This window comes from Triturus cristatus, chromosome 3_2, assembly GCF_964204655.1.
Source record: "Triturus cristatus chromosome 3_2, aTriCri1.1, whole genome shotgun sequence".
Taxonomy (NCBI): Eukaryota; Metazoa; Chordata; class Amphibia; order Caudata; family Salamandridae; genus Triturus; species Triturus cristatus.
The window spans coordinates 546,149,917-546,169,653 of NC_140584.1; the positions used below are offsets into that span (position 1 = coordinate 546,149,917).

At 41.2% G+C, this 19,737-nt stretch overlaps 1 protein-coding gene across 1 annotated transcript in view; it reads right to left on the reverse strand.

The window, feature by feature from the left end:
* The window catches only part of RCN1 (reticulocalbin 1), a 223,486-nt gene that overhangs the window by 57,451 nt on the left and 146,298 nt on the right, over positions 1-19,737 (reverse strand). The window contains exon 3 of the mRNA XM_085648260.1: positions 7,248-7,426. Within this exon, the coding sequence (XP_085504386.1) occupies positions 7,248-7,426 (179 nt within the window). The remainder of the gene's footprint in view (positions 1-7,247; positions 7,427-19,737) is intronic.

Consider the following 19,737-nt stretch of genomic DNA (forward strand, 5'->3'; position numbering starts at 1 on the left):
CCTGTGACAGGGTGCAATGTTTTCCGCAACCACCCCTTTTTTCAATGGGAGCTTGTGTTGTCGGTCGGAACAAAGGCTCCCATTAAAGTCAATGGGAGTCCGAACGACCGGTGCTCGGAAACATCGTAATTGGTCGGTCGGACTCTCCAAACCAGAGTCGGTTGGAACCGATTCCGAAAAGGAGTCGGTCTGATTGCTTTTCAACCGACATCGTAATGAGGCCCTTAGTGTTAACAACACAGCACATACTCAAAATAAAATTCCCAATTTGTACACACTCAGTATTCACAATCACTCCCGTTTGAGCCAGAGAAATCAGAGAATCAATACCCGTGAACTTTTTGAAAGTAAAATCACATCCCATGGAATGGTCCTCATTGATGCAGAAAGGCTTTCCATAGCTGTAGATGAAAATTTTATTTGGCATTTGTGTGGAAATTAGGGATTTTTTTAATACATTTACACCACCATTTTCAATTCTGTAATTTTTGGCATTGCCCTCTCAAAAGGGGCATGCAATCGCGATATCCCATATCTCTTCTTACTTGGGGCCAGATGTACAAAGAATTGATTCCGAAAAAGTGGTCACAATTTATTCACCAACTTTTTGCAAAATGATTTGAATGTTGCAAACAGACCTATGTTTGGTTTGCAAAACCACCATTCAGCTGGGGTCGTAATTCGACCTAACTCATTACTATTCATGAGGTAGGTCCCAAATTGTGACTCACCTTCATTGGATGCCATCCAAGGGATGGTGACTTGCTGACCACCATGTTTTTGAATTAATTTAGTAGAAGTAGTTGTTTATTTGGGAAAATTACATTCCTTACAAACATACAAGAAATAATACATTTTCAGTATAAAACACAGTACAAGATAAAAGTGTTAAAAACAGCTGAAAGATAATAGCCACAATGTGTTATCCATGAAGGGCAAATAACATTGTGCATATACTAGTTGAGGTAAAAAAATAAAAAGGAGTTTCAAAAATGGAATTATCATATCAGCCTTGAGGTCGATAAGATGCATGTTAAAATGCTAGTGCATTTTGGATTATTCAATTGCACTTTATAGAGGCATGTAACACTCTTAAGAGGTAAGTGCACTAATAAACATGAAGAAGTACATAAAGTGCAGATAGATGCCTTATACTTCATTTTACTAGTCTCTTGAGACTATTGCACTCATTACACTCTACTACTTGGTGGTATACTTTCATGGGGGCACAGTGTCAAGCATGACAAAACAGGCAATTAAAACTTTAGATCTTTTTGTTTCCTGGATAGCCCTACTGTGAATAAATATTTACTCATGATAATCACAGAATAAGTGGATATATGTCCATTTAGTGACCTTAATGCTTTGTGGTGTCGCCTAAAGCCTAGACTGTTGCATAGTGAACGGATCCATTTGCTTCTTGGCTTTGCATAAGCAGGACAAAAAAAAACAGGACGTGGTAGATATTTTCTTTAGTGGGTGGCTGGCACATTGCCTCCTTTACATAGAGATGTAAAAGAACCTATTTCAAGCGTGCCATATAGGAATTCTAGGTACAGGGACTGAGCCAGTTGGAGTTGAGGGATGTCCAGGAAGTCTTCAAAATTAGGCCATGTAAGTGAAGAACTGGGCTGACAATCTTCTCAGAGGTGGAGATTAATTATAATGTAGTTACAATAAAGGCATCTCAATTTTGTTATCAACGGATTTAAAGACCCTGGATCAGACTGAAACCTCCCAAGAACCAGCCTTAGAAGCCATAAATGGACGTGCCTGGACCAAGAGAAAGTAAGGCTGAATTAATTAAAATAAAGTATTTTTTTTAATGCATCCCAATTTCCTTCAAGGAAACAAGGCTTTGTTTCAAAATTATATATTTAAAAAAAAGTTTAGGTGTTTGCAGTGGTACCCACACTCAAACAACCTTTTTTTAACATTTAAAAAGTTAATGGTATTCCCTTTCTCATTGTATTACCACCTCTTGAGAAGTTGGTAACCTATCAATGGTCTACGACAGACTGTGGTCCCAAACAGCTGCTGTATAGCATGCTAAACCACAGTTTGGAAGGGACAACTTAAACACAACCCTTCCAAATTGAGATTCAGTATGCATTTCTAAACCATTTTGAGATTTGATAAGCACCTATTGCATTGCCAAATGGGTTTAGTACATATTAAAAAGGTTTTTATACCTACTGGGGTGAATTTATTCTAGGAAATTTGTGGCGCTCACAAAATACTTCTTAATTATATTTCACAAACCAATTAACTGAGGTGCTCCAGGGGAGGGGAATCACCCTAAACTCTCCAAATCAAGACCCTTAGGTCTTTACAAAATGATTGAAACCCTCAGCACACGCATAATTATATACGACATTTCATTCTTAATAATAACACAAGGAAACTATGTTTTTTCTGGTCTTTGTCTTTAATTTTCTGTCGGTGCAGCAACACTTCTGCGGGGGATCTTCATGCGAGCGTACTCGCTGATAGGAGATCACAATGGAACTCTTAAAGGTGCGGAATTCAGTACACTCTACTGGATCAGAGTCATTTGGAACACCACCCGTATTAGGGGAAAACACTACATTGAAAAAGAATCGATATACGGTAGAGGACAATAATATATGGACAGGTGGGATGGAAGTAGAACCGGCAGAGAGGTGGGAGAAGAAGTTAGAATTTGCGACCCCGACAGCCCTGAAGAAGTCGCGGGGTATTCCCCTATCGACGAAACACGTATTGTCTGGGCGCAGAAAATTAAAGACAAAGACCAGAAAAAACATAGAATTTCCTTGCATGATTATTAAGAATTAAATGTCTAATATAATTATGCCTGTGCTGAGGATTTCATCCACATATTAACCCCTTCGGTGCTCATGACGGAACGGTTCCGTCATGAGCCACGGTTGAGCTGTGCTCATGACGGAACCGTTCCGTCATGACCACGCCCGCGCAAGAAACCGTCAGCACAGCGGCGGAATTTGCGCAGCATGGAAGGGGTTAAAAAGTCATCTAGCAATAACAAACTCTGTAATTTATCAAACCACAGCCTTTTTGACCTCTAAATGGTTTTGTGAATCTGGCCATTGATCTTTTTCATGTTGTACAGAACCATTGAATTGGCAAATTAGGAATAATATCATTCCATTCTTTACTGATAGGGTGAACTTTACACCAATAGCTGCTGCCAATGAGGTTTTGTTCTGCAGCTAGGAATTACTTTTGAGTTGGCAGACACATAGGCCTAGAATGTTAACAGGGACAAAACACAAACCTTGGACATCAAACTCAGTATGGTTCATTCTACTTTGAAATGCTCCCAAGTCGACTATGTAAAGGGGAAACTGTTGATATGGGAAATGAATTATCCACCGCTGAAGAGTAACTATTTCTATGTAAAAAACAAATCTACTTTATTTCTCCTTTTCGGGTACGTAAGTCAATTGTGAATTTACTTCTAAGCAAGGTTGTAGGTCTTTTTAAACTGTTTATATGTTTTTATAATTCTGACCAGGCAGCATTATTTTGTCTTGCTTCAGGTGAATTTCATCAGTGTATTATTTGTACTATATTACAGAGTAGTTATAGTTAGGTATCCCAGAGATAGGAAATCCTCAGATTTGTTTATCATTAATAACTTTGCACCTGTTTGACAGATCTCCACAAAACTTTGCAGTCCTAAAAATACATTGGCAGATGATGTAAAGTTTTATGGTGATTTGTCGGGGTGGGGGGCAAAGAAAAAAGAGGGGATCCCAATGCATGTTCCATAGACTTCTGTATAGGACATACTGCGAAAAAGGACAGTTGTATTTCCATGAAACTTGGCAGGATTATAGATTATGGTGTACAGATGATCCTTTTTGGTAATACAGGTAAGTAGGGTAAGTATTGTTTAAGTTATAAGGCATTTTACCTTCTTGATATCTGTGTCAGTTGTAATTTCACTTAATTTTGCTGTATTTACAAAAGTTAAAGGCAGCCATGTTGTTTTAAGTACACTTTGGGAATGTTCTGGATTTGGGCCTTAGATATAGCTAAGTATTCAGTTTTATATTTTTCCTACCTATTACCACTTTATTAAAGTGCTAATAGACTGTATGACATTATACTTCACTCTACTTTATGACACTCCAATTAATGACACTCCCCTAGACGACACTGCACTCTACAATGTGAAACACATTTTTATTTAAAACACCCATTAAAATTCGATGAAAAAACACAAAGGTTAAACCATAGTAATAGTTAGGAAAACGTAAGTTATTATTTCTATAAAAACAGATTTAAACAACACAAACATTAGGATTTGTAAAGTTATAGTTATACCTTAAACTTATAATTTACAGACCACCTTTAAATTACTATATTTTTACTTATTCTTTCTGTACAAACCAAACTTAAACTACACAAAAACTAGAAATTCTAAAGTTATACTTATTCCTTAAATTTATGCAACAACTTCAATTCAGAAGCCGCACTAAATTAACTATAACTCGCCACTCTACTAAGCATGGTGTTGTCACAAATAACGTGATGTACGATCTCATAGGCGTTGTTGTAAAAGCTATGATTTCAGATGGTGTAAGTGATGTAATATGAAACGGTATATCAGTGCATGTAGAAGTTCTAAGTAATAGTTAATGTAGTGTGGCTACTGAGTTCAAATAAAATTATAGTAATTTAAAAGTGGTACATAAATTATAAATTTAAGGCATGCCTATAACTTCGGAGTTTTAAATATTGTTGCTTAAGTTTCATTTATATAGAAAGAATAAATAAAGTTATCCTAATTGTAACTATGGTTTACCCTTTGTTTTTTGTCATTGAATAATTATATATGTAGGCCTTAATTTTACAAAAAAGTGCTGGTCGCCCATTGCCATGGACATTTTGCCAATCGTGGTGTACATCCAACCCTTACATTATGCAGGTATCTGTATTAACAAATGGGATTTGCTTATTGCAGTTCATGTGCTGTGCTGTCTAACACTCCTTGAACAGCCAACTATTAGGAGTTCTATCAATATTTAGCTATTTATTATTACCCATCAACCCTGTTGAGAAAGCAGAGAGGCCGGCATCAGTAGACAACCTTGCCCTGATCCCTGTGGGATCAGGGCAAGGTTGGTACATCTAAAAAAATAGACTGGTATAAGTCTGCACTGTGTGTTGTTTTTTATTCATTAACAAACATACTAAAGGGGGAGATATTATAAACAAGCATTGATAAAGCATATGGGTCTCGCAAAATAATAAGAGAAAATTAAGAATGCTCAATGATGTGGGCACGTCCTGTAAGAACGCACATACATTAGGACTTATGCAAGCATGCGTGTGCCTACAGAATAATGTAAGTGACATTTTTATTTTATTTTCTGATCCATGATGGCGGATGCCATTTCAATCGGTAAATAAAAAAAATTCAATTCAATTTGCCAGAAAATACATTTTGTAATGCAGCCTAGCCCGGAATCAGGTGGCAGCTGCTGGGCATCCAAAACAAATTTATAAATTAAAAATCATTTTTGAAAGGATCACAATGGCTAGGGAAGCAGCATTGAAGGGGTTGAGCAGCAGATGCAGGAAAGCAATAGGGTGTGGATGGGGCAGAGGGAGCAGCAGAGACACGCAAAAGCACAATTAGGAATGTGGAGCGGCCCAGCAGCAAATGGCAGATGCAACACCCTCCAAAAAATACAATTAAGAAACATTTTGTTTCCACGGATGGAGGGATACAGGAGCACCGGAGGAGTGGGTGAGGGGTGAGTGAAGGGGAAGCAATATGTGGCAGGTATTTTGGGTGTGCAGCACATAAGAGAGCATGCTTAGTGAAAAAGAAAAAAGTAGTTCATTAAATTTGAACAGTTGAATAATATACGTCAGCCAATCAAATGGATGGCAAAGAGAGGAAGGCCATCCATTGAATAAGAAGCAAGCAAATGAGAGCGATAATAAAACTTTCAATGGTAAGCAATGGGAGGACTTTAAGTCGCCTGGAAATTTTTGGTATGGTCCACAAGAGGTCTTTCACAAACAGATGGGACTTAATTTTTTTTTACAGCAATGCACATGCAGTTTGTGTTTGCTGTTTCACTTCCCTTTGTAAGTCACGAAGGGGTCAAAAACAACCACTGTCAAACTTCCATCTTTCTCCATACCATGTGTGCACCTAAATAGACCTGCATTAGCGTTAGGCGGGCTCTGGATGACTGCTTTTTGTTTCCATCCCCCTGTGAGTATGAGATCTGCACACAGGAGTGCTAGCCACGAGCATGGACCACATGGCAGATGGGCAAACGAGCAGGACCTTAATACAGGGAACCTGCGTGCGCACAGTTTAGGGAATGCACGTAGAAATAGATCTTGAATATTTTCCATTTTTGTTAGGTTTACTAAACATACATTTGTGCAGTGCAAATGCAATTTAAAAAAAACATTTTGCCTGAGTCTTTCATATACTATAGTCACAACAAACAGAAAACTACCCATAGGCAGGAGGGTCAGATTGGGATTAAAAATCAGCCCGGGCATGGTAAAAAAAGGTGGCCCACATTTGCATATTGCCTTTCCGCAAACCATTGTCTCTGAGAAATCTTATAAAAAAACACAGATTAGTTTACACTGGTGAAACACACCTGAAAACAAGTGAGGCCACTTCTGCTCAGGCCGCCTGCCCCACTCACTATGCATGCATTAATGGGCTGGCCCAGTGTGAGAAAGGAAGTGACACTTCTGCAATGATAAGAGGAAGGTAATGGATGCCCATCTGCCTCCAGAGAGGGCACTCAGGTACCCACTGGGCCACTGGCGTCATCGAACACAGATACCGCCCAAATCGGCCCCCCAGGCTGCCCAAAAAAGCAGCCTACAGCAGTAATTCGGATACCAGCCCCCTCAGCCATTGCCCGAGTGTCGGCGTTGCCAATCAGACGCTGATAGGCGACTGTTAGCGACCACCTTCATACAGATATGAGAGAAAGACAGAGGTTTGTGTGCATAATGCCCAGAGTGACCTGCTGCACTGAAATATTTGCTTCAGAAATGACCCAACCACTTCTACATGTGAAACAATGATTGTTGAAACTGTGGTTCTTCAAAGCAAATGCATTATACCGACTATGTACTTCTTTCCTTAAAAAGGTACACAGATTTTTTTGTATGACCATAAGATAAGCATTAAAAATGTTAAATATTAGTAATTTTCCAAAGCTCACTCTAAATATCAAAAACATTGTTCATACCAACACGACAATATCTTTCATGTGCTCAAATTCCTCAGGGTGAAGGAAAGAGGTGAACTCTTCTCTGCTGGCAGCCATGTCCCCATCAAGGTCAGCAGTTTTGAAGCGCCTTTCATCTCGAGGCATCATTTTCTTAAAGCTAAATTGGTCATTTCCATCTTGAAACTCGTCTGGGTTTGCTGGAAATAAATATTTTAAAACGACTTAATTAGAAAAAGTATGCTTTATCCTAAAAAGTTAAATAAAATAACTGTTTCGCTTCCATGCATACATAAGTAAGCACAAGATAAAAATAACTTTCTTGGATACTTAACACAAAAGCACTGACCGTTTGAGAATGGTAACAAAAAATCTATTCATGGCATTTAGGCAGGGGTGTGGGGTGTCGTTTAGGGTTTTGAGTGACTGGAGGACCATTTTGAATCAGTGGGTCTCCCACCATGCCAATCTCCTGGTGCCCCCTTTAGAGGAGGGCTAAGTGAGCACAAGTTGGTGACCGGAAATAGCTTTCAGTTTTGGCAAAAGTGTGCCTGCCATATTAGTGGATGTAAATTCCACCATGCTGAGAGTGACCTCTGAAGTGGGAGGTGGTCCTGTTTTGAAGGGGGGGGGGAGAGGGGAGGCACTCAGCCAGCACGACGGCTACCTTTCCAGCTCTAAATCCTTTAGTTCTTATTTTGTGCACCATATAGTTTAATAAATATGTAGAGATCTGTACAAAACTAGCCGACATTCTGGAAAACACAGATCTGCATGTTAAGAAACGCTTGCACTGTAATGATAGAGTGGTCGGCAGGCTGTTGTTAAATAAGTCCTCCCAGCTGGCTACAAAACCAAACTTAAGGATGTCGGCAATAATTCTGTACAAATTAAAACATATGCACATTGCAGCGCAGACTGATATTAAACATTTTAGAAGATACCATCACTACAAATCCGTTAAAATGTCTCCTTGCAAATGAAAACACAACGCAAACCACTTCGAATTGGAGTGCAGGCATGGTTCCATTTGGTGAAGGCGCCACCATCTTCCCTATGCTAGGGTGATCTGAACAAGGAATGCCAGCAGGAACAGCAGTTTGGTCGCCAGACCTCTCTTTGACTTCGGCCCAACACTAATTCTGTGTAAGTTTTAGGTACACAATACTTCTCTTGACAAATGAATAAAACTTCCCTTAATGTAGCATCCGCTACTTACTAAGGATTTACTAAAGGTTAATTTTCTAAGTATGTTTCGTTGGTTGTTGCTTCAACTGTCAGTATTCTAGAACCTTGGCTGTAGCAGAGCTGGAATGCAAGGGGGTTGAAAGAGGAACTAGGGGACATACAGCAGGGTCCCCAGAATCACGCGACCACCCATGTACCTGACCTGTGATGATTTCGTCGTTCAGACGATGGAATAACAAACTCACTGGGCTTTAAAAAGAGATGAATAGGAGACTAGCATTTATTTGCGCAATTCTTTAGCTCATCCTTCACCTCCTAGCAAGCTGGCCCAGTCAGATAGAAATTCACCACTGACACCTACCATGATCTGCCCGTCAGGGTTCAAACCCCAAAAGCCTAATTCATCTTTATATGCTACGGACGTCATTGAATTGGGTACCATAAACTGGATAATATTAACAACTGCTGTTTACAGCGCGTAGAAAAGTCCAAACATGGTCTGAAGTGCTCCAGAAAATGAAGTTATTATTAATATTATTACTACCCAAGGGTCAGTCCTGACCCCAATTCATCCCAAATCAGGTGTCTGTCCTGAATTGTTGGGCCACGTTCCGTCTGCACTGGAACACAAGGAAGCCCTGTCACATTCGTACACATCGAGGCTCATGTCTGGGAACAACCCTTCCACTTAGGGGAATTCACATAGATTAAAAAAAAAGATATAACTAGTTCTTTAAAAGTATATAACTAGTTCTTTATAATGATAAGAGTGCTAGTTTGAATAAACCAGTGATGCTGCACTTAAACAGTTAGAACACATCAGCCCTCTAGCTTGATTGTGTGTCAAGTTCAGATACCTCACAGCATTTTTAAACGATGGTTAGCTACGCAAAGTATGTAGGCCATCCACTCAGGGCAATGGGGGCCGGCCAAAGACTCCGTCCCTTCATTGAGCTCCCTGCTTGCCTCACATATTCCAGCCAGCCCGTCCACACAAACCTTAACTCAAAGTGCCCCCTCTTCAAGGCGACACAACCTGCTAGTGCCAATCCACGCCCTATGTGGCTTGACATCTCAAGTTTAGCTCAAATACCCAACATGCCCTTTTAAGGAGTGTAAAAACATTTTTGTAATCCATAAAAGGTGTTGTTTAGCTCTTAAAAAGTGTTTCCGCACATTAAGAATTTTAAATGCGTAAATCTTGTCAAATGTGTGCGGAATGGGCGTGCCCTGCCAGGAAAGACCTGAAAGTTTGTTCACGTCCACAAACTTACTTGTATTCACAAACCTTGATGCAAGCCGATGCAACCCTTGAAACGGTCGGAGATTTACTACTCTTAAGAGAAGGAGTAAATCTCATTCCAGTGGGAGAATGGGCTAGAATCGCCCTCAAAACTGGTTGAGTATTGGGGAGGAGGAGGGGTTTTCCTCATGGAAAATACTTTACCAGATGGAAAAAGAAAATAAGAAAATATGCAAATAAGCATAAGTCAAGGTATTGCCACATGTACAATTTTGTACAGGGTATATTTAAGCATGTGGCAATGTCTAAGCACAGTCCTAAGTCAAAATTCATAACACAAATTCAAGGATTATGTCTGAAAATCTGCATCTATAATGGGTTTTTGGTCATACCGTTGTACACTACAATAATTCCGAAATCTGCAGGCATGAAAGTTTGCAAAGGTGTGGGGATAGCTTTCGTAATCTTTTTGTGAATCAGACCTGATGTAAATATTCAGAGGACCAGGAGCCAGTACAGCTTGTCCAAGGCTGGTGCTGCACTTTCTTGTCTGCTAGCCTTTGTACTAATCTGGTAACTCCATTTGGCACTGGGAGACTATATAAATGCTCTTGCAGTAAATCTGATGTAAAAGAGATCAGACTCAGCTGTTATGCGATTAAATAAAAAACGTGGAAGAGGCTTCATAACAGATTTCAAGTGCAGGATCCTAGAATCACCATTTCATGAATGGGGGGAAATGGATGTATGTTTGACTTTTGAGAGTTCTAGAAGTGTTTATTAATATAGACTGATCAAGGCCAAAAGGGCAGTAAATACAATGATCAATTCTTATGGTGCCCAGGTGTCCAACAATCCTATCTATCAGAGACTTAAACAGAGCCGAGAACATCATCATAAGTAAAGCTACTTTGAAGGAGTGAATTAAGTGGGATAGCCGGAGTCACTGTTGTTTGCGGCCAATCATAAAAGCATAAAACTGATTGAGAACTATTTACGGGTCTGAAGTTTATTGTGCGTGGACATGGTGCTTTGATTCAATTAAGGTTTGCAGTTGTGTGTCACATATTTTCCTAGTTATATGAAAGCACGTGGCAGATGTGAGCTCACAGCTAACAGACAGACGCATGTCCAAGCCAGATGGATTTTTTAAATGTAAATGTAAAATGTAAATGTCAAGGTACTTATAGAGCGCACTGTCACCAGACGGCCACCTTGCGGTGTCGCCTTTTGCGGTTTCCTGGCGCTGATACTCATACCACTGTGGAACCCCTCCTGGCTTTCCCTGTGAAGTGTCCACTCCTGGGCACCCCCAGGGTGAAGCCAGGCATCCTTAGCGCTGTTGGGGCCGGTGTGGAGGCTAAGCAAGCTATTGCCCAGAGTTGCAGCGTGGGGCCCATGATTAGAATAGGCACCGAGGCGAGAATAGACAGGTCCGAGGAAATTGAGCCCGAGCCCCGCCGAGGCAGGAATCGAACCCTGGTCCATGGCCAGAACTCTGCTTCAGGGTCTGCCGCTCTAACCATTGAGCCACACTCCTCCTTTAATTTATCTAAGTACAGGTGTGGTCTTTGTAATATCTGGACACAAGCTATAAAACTTACTTCTGACAAACTGGTGCATGTAACTTTTTCCATCTTTGCTATTACTCTTAAATCATAGTACGAGCTGCATGAATTATGTTTGCAACTGAATAGTTATTGCAGTCACTAAAACTTAACAATAAATTTATCGATCATGCGAATATCTTTCAATAAATTAGAGTCTCAATTATTCATGAGAACTCTAGATTACATTTTGTGCAGAATCTAAAAATAGATGATCTGTGGTCTGTCACTCCCAAGTGGAATAAAAAACAGCCTGAGATAAAATGCATACTTACCACCAATAAGAATTTAGTGTTCCGTTTTATCTTCAAGATCTTCTACACACCACAAAAAGATACAAATTAACCAAAACGCATCCAGGAAAAACCACAGATGCAAAAGTGAAACCCACCAGATGGCCACATGTCTCAACACGTACAAATCTGTGGGTATTAGGAATGAACGTGATAAGACCTTGTCATAATGTTTACTTCCTGGAATTGAAGTAACTTCAGAAAGGATAGTTTTGGTGTGAACAATGTAGTACCTTCTCAGACAAGGAATGCACTATGTTTTTTTAATGTGTGTGTTTAATTCCATACGACAAATTGTCTGTGAAGAGACTGATGATCTTTCAACAAAGGTGCATTAACTTAGTGATGACGCTCCGATACCACTTTGTCTTAACTTATCAATACAAAACATCATGAACATATATTTGGATTTGGACTCCAATATCCAACTATTTTTTAATTAATTGGCATATGGGTGGCAAGCTCACTGACATGACAGTGTCCTACATGAACATATTACAAGGTCAATAAGAGATAAAAACACATTGTTAGGAATGTTATATCACTAACTACAAGCAAAACATATGGTAAAGCAAAGATTAGAAGGCTTTATAGAAGTTATTTAGTGGTGTTGGACTGGATTTACTGATTGTTGATGGTAATTTCTCCCCTGCGCCACCCAAATAGGAGTTAAACAGGCTGTCATGGGAAATAAGAATGCAGACCTGATTTAGCCATGTCTATTCGGCATAGTTTTTATCAATTTCTGTCTGTCCCAGGCTCCCATTTTGCACCTGCTTTAACCAAGAAGTAAATGGATGCTATTTGGCCATGATGGGTCAGCTGACTGGTAGGAGGGATGGCAATCTTGGAGATGATCGGCGAGCTGTTTTTTTTTCATACAGATGCTACCACACGATATCACTTTTACTCTGGTGGGAGTTTGTCTGTGCCCTCACCCTCTTGCCTGGGTCTCTGATTTCTGGTGATGTCTGTGGGGGTGGTGGCCTAGTTTACGAGAGTGGTGTATTGTATGCCCGGGAAAGCATTTTCACCTCTCCTGTGATGTTTGTAGGGTAAGGGTGCATGGCTGGATGGCATCTTTCCATCCAGTGCAGCCTCCTACTGGATTTTACAGGGTGCAGATTCACACCCGGTTACATGAGGTCTAGTGTTTCTGGACCTGGCATTCCCAGGGAACCCAGTCATTCCATGTTCAGAAAAACCAGATCTCTCAGAGTCCAGTGTAGCGCTATGTCCCTTGGAGGTACTGCTCTACCTGACTCGATCATTCCCTAGGTTAATATTACAAATGGTACTTGCATACACACACTTAACAGACTGTCAGGCTTCCTACTTGCCTGGGGCACATGGCATTTCATAACCAGAAGGACTGTAAACTTGATATTCAAAACAAATTGCAATACATATATGGTGCACTAAAAGCTAGTTAACAAAAGTAATGGCAATGATAAATTATTAGCCAGTTCATGCGGGCCCTGCCCACTCCTAATACCGCTGATGAAGTGGAACAAGTCTACAAAAATCAAGAGGCTATAAACTTTATTTCAGGATGCATTTTGAAAATATAGTGTATGATCACTTATAGGATAATACACAGAAATGGTTTCTCCTTTGAATGAAATTGTTCATAAAATAAAGGAAATGGGAAATTCTTTAAGTATACAAAAACTTAGGGATGGTAAGGAGCACCTTCAGTCAGAGTCTTTCACTCATTTAAAAATAATAATTTTGGGTAGGTATCAGCAAACACATTTAAAGAACGTTACTCGTAATTAGGAGAATAAGAGTGTACCTGATTTACATGTAAGAAAAACTTTTTATAGTTTTCAGAAACTACTAGTTTTTCCAGGTTTTAATGCATGATATTTCTCCATCTTATTGGACGGGCAGTGTAATTCAGTCGAGATTATTATTTCAGACTGAGTCGCACACATCCTTTTGCATCCATACATCAAAGCATGACAACATTCATGGCATGCTCTGCGATATGCACCCTGGAAAATTTATTTACTCAAAAATACATCTTGTCATACAGAGTCCAACTAGACTTTATCCTTGTTGCTCAGTCACTTGATGCCAAGGCATCCACTTTTCTATTTCGCTATGTGGTTCAGCCTAACGGTCACACCGCAATCTATCCTGAAGCTACATGGATCATAGCATTGGTGATTTTATCCTTTATTTTAGTGAATATATAGGCACTTGACTATGTTGTCCTGAGGAGGCCTTTACACATAGGCCGAAACGTGTCACCACCTGATCATAGGAGTACAAAAACATTCATGGCAAAAGCATGCAATGGAATGTTGGAAATTTCTTTCTGCAGGGATACTCCAGATTTATGCCTACTTTACCTGAACCTGATAGGACTCTGCAAATGTTGCCCCTGCTAACCTGTGGTAAAGTGCTTGTGCTCTCGCTTTTATGCATGGTAAAATTGGTGTACACCTAAATGTACATTTTGACTTTCTTAGGAGTCCCTACACATACCTAGCGCCAGTAAGTTAAGTGCTACAAGTGTGCTGCAGTATTCATTGTGTCACCCAGTACTAAAGTAGCACTGTAAAACAGCTCTAAAGGACTTCCATTGCAGTGTGTTTGTCTAGATTTTAACTGCAATTTAGACCAGGCAAAATACATGTTTTGCCAGGTCTAGCCCTTCCTTTTTAGTACTGGTAAGTCACCAGTAAGGTAGGTCCTAAATGGCAATAGGGAAGGCGCATGGCATTTAAAGTAGGACATGCATATTTAACGTTTTTCATGTCCTGACAGTGAAAAATCTACAAAGTCATCTTCACTGAAGCAAAGCTGGTCGTCCCACAGAAAAACACTGTGTTACCCTATAACAAGGTACAGTGCTTAAGTTCAGTTTGGGAGCTGGTCAAAAGATAACTCAAGGACTTATTTTAATAGTAGTTTAAAATCCAACTTAATGGTAAAGTTCGATTTTATATTACTTTTTAGGAAATAACACTTTTAGAAAGTGGTCATTATACTGCCTAAACCTGAAAGAACTTACTGTTAGAGTTCAGTTTCACCGGGCTCTAGATGTCTTCCCAGGAGTGATATGTGTATTTTTCCCAAAACAGTAGACAAAGGGTACCAGGAGTAGGATTTCTTCCTTGACAGGATGTCCTGGGGGGCTGTGTCCTGCTCCATCCTGATCTTCCAAGGCTGCCTAACTTGTCACTGGCACAATATGTGCCCCCCTGCATGCATCCCCTGGTCCTGAGGGGGGTTTCCTCACCACCACACTTCATGGCGGGCTCACCGGTATGAAAACTGTGGTTGTGAGGAAACTCATAATATGCTTGGCAGTGCCCCAACTGCACCACCAGCATATTATGGGCCTCAGACCGCTGCAAGACCTCAGGGATTGCGCATCCCTGGTGGTAGTAGAGGTCCCATGGTGGTCCGAAGTCCAACTCGGAATACGGCGGTTGGACCACACGTGTGGCTGTAGCCGCACCGCCATGGTGGGTTTGGTGGCCCATGAGACCCACAAACTCATAACCAGGCCCTGAGACACAAACTCCTTGAATATAGCAGTACTGCAAATGGAGGACTGCTTTTGGAAATTGAATTCTAGAGTGAGGGATGAGTAACCATGATTAGACTGACCAATAAGAACTTATCAGTAGTTTTTGATTATTTGATTATTTTGTGACATTTGATGCCAATGTGCAGTCAATGGTTTGATATAACGATTACTCAGGTCCTTTATTCTTGGTAGTCATTGATAGTATAGGAATAATCTCCACTTCAAATATTTCCCAATTTACTATGTATAGAACCATAAGGATAGATCTAAATATCATTTACTATATTTGCCCCGGGGCAGGATATTCTAAGACTCCTCCAGCATTGTATCATACTCATTTGGGTGGTGATTATCTCAGGAAGTACCGCATACAACACTTTTTTCCCATGGGCCTGACATATTGAGGTTCCAATGGTGATATAATAATTATCCACCTGAGTGGTTACTGTTACAGTACTGCCCCATGCCAATTGGACCTCGTCACTCAGTGTCATCTTTATCCACTCAGACTGGTGTACAAGGGACCTTTTTCAAAGGTGATGCCTAGTGTCTTTGGGATCCAGGTTTCCAAGAATTAGGCACAGTAGTTTGCTTCTTGTTCTGCATCCTTGGGTAGGCCAAAGATTCTTAGATTTCCCCTCTGGTTGTGATCTTGTAATTCAGTTATCTCTTTCGTAAGTGTAGCCATCTTGGATGCAATATTGCTGCTTTGTTTTTTTTAATGTTGTGCTTGAGTCTTCCAACACACTGATTCTGCTCCCTGCTTCACCAACTCTGCCTGTAATGTCCCTGATGTCCTTCTTCATGACGTGAATATCGTTTTGCAGAATATTCATATTAGTTTTAGTGTCTTGCACTCGATCGTGAAGATCACCCAGTTGTTTCAAATTATATCCATATTAGCAGCAATGTCTATTTTTGGTTTAATTGGGGGCTCTGGAGTTGGAGGGTCAGCCTTGGAGCGTTTCTGACCCACTTTCATATCTTTTTGGTCTCTCAGTTCTTTACCCCTGGATTCCACCATCGTACAGATCTGTGAGGTTTATTGCCCCTTGGGTATTGTTATACTCACACTGTTTGCCAACCACTGTGGATTTTGACTTTGACGAGAGTTTTATCACCTGGCTAGGTAGAAGACTTACTGATAGGATAATGATTTTTAGATCCCCTTTGTATGTTTGACACAGTTGCAATGTGAGGAAGATGACACTTATTCAGCATGAATTTTCTCAGCAGTATGACGGGGCTCAGATAGACCTAGGGCCTAATTTAGATCTTGACGGATGGGTTACTCCATCACAACGGTGACTGATATCCCGTCCACCAAAATATAAATCATGTAGGATATAATGGGATTTCAATATTTGCGGCTGGGATATCGGTTACCGTCCTGATGGAGTAGCCAGTCTGACGGGATCTAACTCAGGCCCATAGTCCTGGCACACACAATCGTCCTGTAAGTGATTCGAACCGGAACAAATCAGTAGCGTGCTAATTCCCATGCTCCTTCCTCGATACACTAGATAGAGAATAGCATGGAAGCACCTGTCTTGTAATGGGTTCTAAATCCCGCTTTTGCTAGATATTGCTGCTGATTGTTTGCGTGCCTCTGTCCTCCTTACAAAGTACCACTAGCTTTTAGGTGTGAAGTCTTCCATATCTGTCACACTTGTTCCGCTGCCATTATCATGGTTTATCAATCATGAATTGTAGAGTGCAGTGGCTTAGGTATGGGTACCGCTTCCTGGTAACACTGGAAGAGGTTAGGTAATGGCGGTCATGATGCACGAGCCACTGTGGAGGATCAATGTGTCGCACTGTTTACTGCTTGTTTGCTGCCGCTCATTGTTCATGCTGTGGTACAGTTTCTCTTTGCCACTCACACTTCGATGAGGGTGGCGATGGAGGTATGGATGGGATGTATCCCCCTGTTGATGCCTGGAGAGGCTAGACAATGGTGGTCATGGTACTTGGGCCGCTACAGAGACCTGTTGCGTCATGCTTTCTACTTGTACCAGCTGTAGACTTTTGCCAGTGTGTGCTGTGGGGGCCTCATTGACTCTCGACAGCCATCCGGTGTTGTTATCGAGCGCACAGGCAGCCATCTTTATCAGGTGCTAGCCACACCCCTTTATAAAATATTTTTAGAATATTCACTATTAGTAAACATTACATTGTGTTAATTGCTGAAATATCCATGTGATTAAAAAATATTAGTAAGTTTTGGAGAAAGATGATAGATCTGCTTCATATGTATTGATATGTTCACCCATTGATAAAACCAATAGGCTCACTTTTTATTGCTTGGTGTTTTGACTATTCAACAAAGTCAGTAAGTCTGCCTGAATGCGCCCAGGACCTGTGAAAACAACCGCAAGCTGCGCATGCCTTCAGGTTTGCGTAGCATGGGGTTTTGTCTGAGAGGGGATGAGCGCAGGGCTTTGCCACAGGCCAAGCCCTGAGGTCCACCCCAAGCCTCACATGGCCAAAGGGACTGTGTGGAGTTAGGTCGGCGCTGGGTATGGTAATAAAATATTACTTGATGTTGAAAAAACCCTAGAAATTTGCTGAAAAAAGTATAGGTTAAAGTGATGTTATAGTTAGGTATGGTAATAACATCTTTGCTTTAAAAAAAAAAAAATCTGTAGAAATTCACTGAAAAAAAAACAAAGGCTAAAGGGAGGTTAAAGTTAATTGAAAATGTCAGTTAAAACATGCCATTTCAAACAAACAAAATCATTGAAGTTCACCAGTTATATTATCCCAAATAACTATAACTTGTGTCTCAAGGTAACAAACTATTGTCCTCACTATGCATTGCAAATTGCTTATTACCCCACATATTACATCACTCATGACATGATCTATGACCTCGTTGGTTGCATGACTACAACATCTGAAATGATACTATTGATGACAAAACTGTGAATGGTGGGGGCACGATTTCGTTACCGTTGGGGTAACTATAACTGTTGAATTTTAGTGGATTAGTTTGTTTAAAATGGTATGTTTTAAATGACATTTTCACCTAACTATAACATCCCTTTAACCTTGGTTTTTGTTCGTGAATATATAAATATATGTATATGTATCACAAAAAATAGTTCTGAAGGAGAAGCAGCACTCAGGGTATAGCAACACCCTTTATTGTGTATTTGCAACACATTTCAAATTCACAGAGGCCCTCAAGTAAAAAGAAAATGCCTAACACTTAAGGTAATAAGTACACAACATAGGCCTAGAAGGGCTAGCGGAGCTTGCCTCCATGCTGTAGGCAGCGCCGCGGAAGAGCTCCCCGGCTGCCTCGCTACTCCCCAGTCACGCCCTCTCTGCCTGCCCGAAACTGCATGCCGCAAGACGCTGATCACTGCAGAACTGGGGGCAAACAGCGCACTTTAATAAGTAGGCCGGATGGCCGCCATAGACTGTGCCGCCCCAACGGTGATTGGAGCAACCTGCCGAAACAAGATGGTGGCTTTGTACTGACCAGTGTGGCACCCACGGCTCTCAATGCTCCCATTTCATCGGCTACATCACATGGGCAGAAAGCGATGAGGATGGCCACGTTTTGCACCCCCCTTCTTACCAAATCGCCAGCGTCTCGGAGCCTATTGGCCCACCCACTTTCTCCTGCCTGCGGCTTGTACAGGGCAAACCAGACAGTGGAGATCTGTGGGACAAAATTGTATGGAACTGCCTAATTGCCACCCTCCCTTGGGGCTTTGTAATACATGCTGGGGCCGGCTAGAGGACAAATAGCGGCTCCAGTGTTGAGGACATATTGAAATTAGGGGCATAGCACCTGGGACCCTGTGACACTAGCCCATGACTGGGGCACAAGGCGCCCCCAGATTTTTCTCACCCCCCACAGTCCTCCTTTTACACCAACTGCTGGACATGTATGCTGCCCCCGCTAGTGCAGGTCACCAGTACACCTTGCAGGACTGATGGACCCACGTGCAGAGATTACTGGAGCTATGGGGGAGTGAAGCACTGGTTGGAGGTTACTGCTGGTCTGTCTGTTCTGCCTCGGGGAGGTTAGTGATCAGCCCGTGACTAACTTGTCTGCCTTACATGTTGTTGATGTGAGCACGGCTGGGCTCACCTTGGTGAAACAGTATTGCTCCAGGATATACTAAGAAATACATGATTGCCCTCTATCCTTGGGTAAGCATACCATAAAGCTGTGACCTTATTAGTCTGATTACAAGCTTTAATTCTATCTAATAAGGTACCTTTTGCTGTCCCTATGTTATTACATTATTATTATTATTACAAGCTCAACCTCAAGCCGTTGGAGAAACTCAAAGAAAGAAGTTCCAGAAAGTTCAGTGCAGTCCTTTCTCTGCACAAGACAGAAGCAGCCACTGCAGGCCAACACAAAGTGGTAGTTCCTCCTCACAGCTTCTCCAGCTCTACTTCTTGACAGATATTTGAGTCCCAAAGAGCTCTAAGGTTCTGGGCCCCAATATTTATACCACAATGTCCTTTGTTCCCTTGTGGCAAACACTTGCTTTGCTTAGTCCATACCAGTTCTGTTCTCTCTGGCCCAGGTTCCTGGCAGGAGGTGGAGACAGCATTGTGTAAGGCAGACCAGCCCTGATTCATCCAGGAAAGGCAGGACGCACCTCAACCC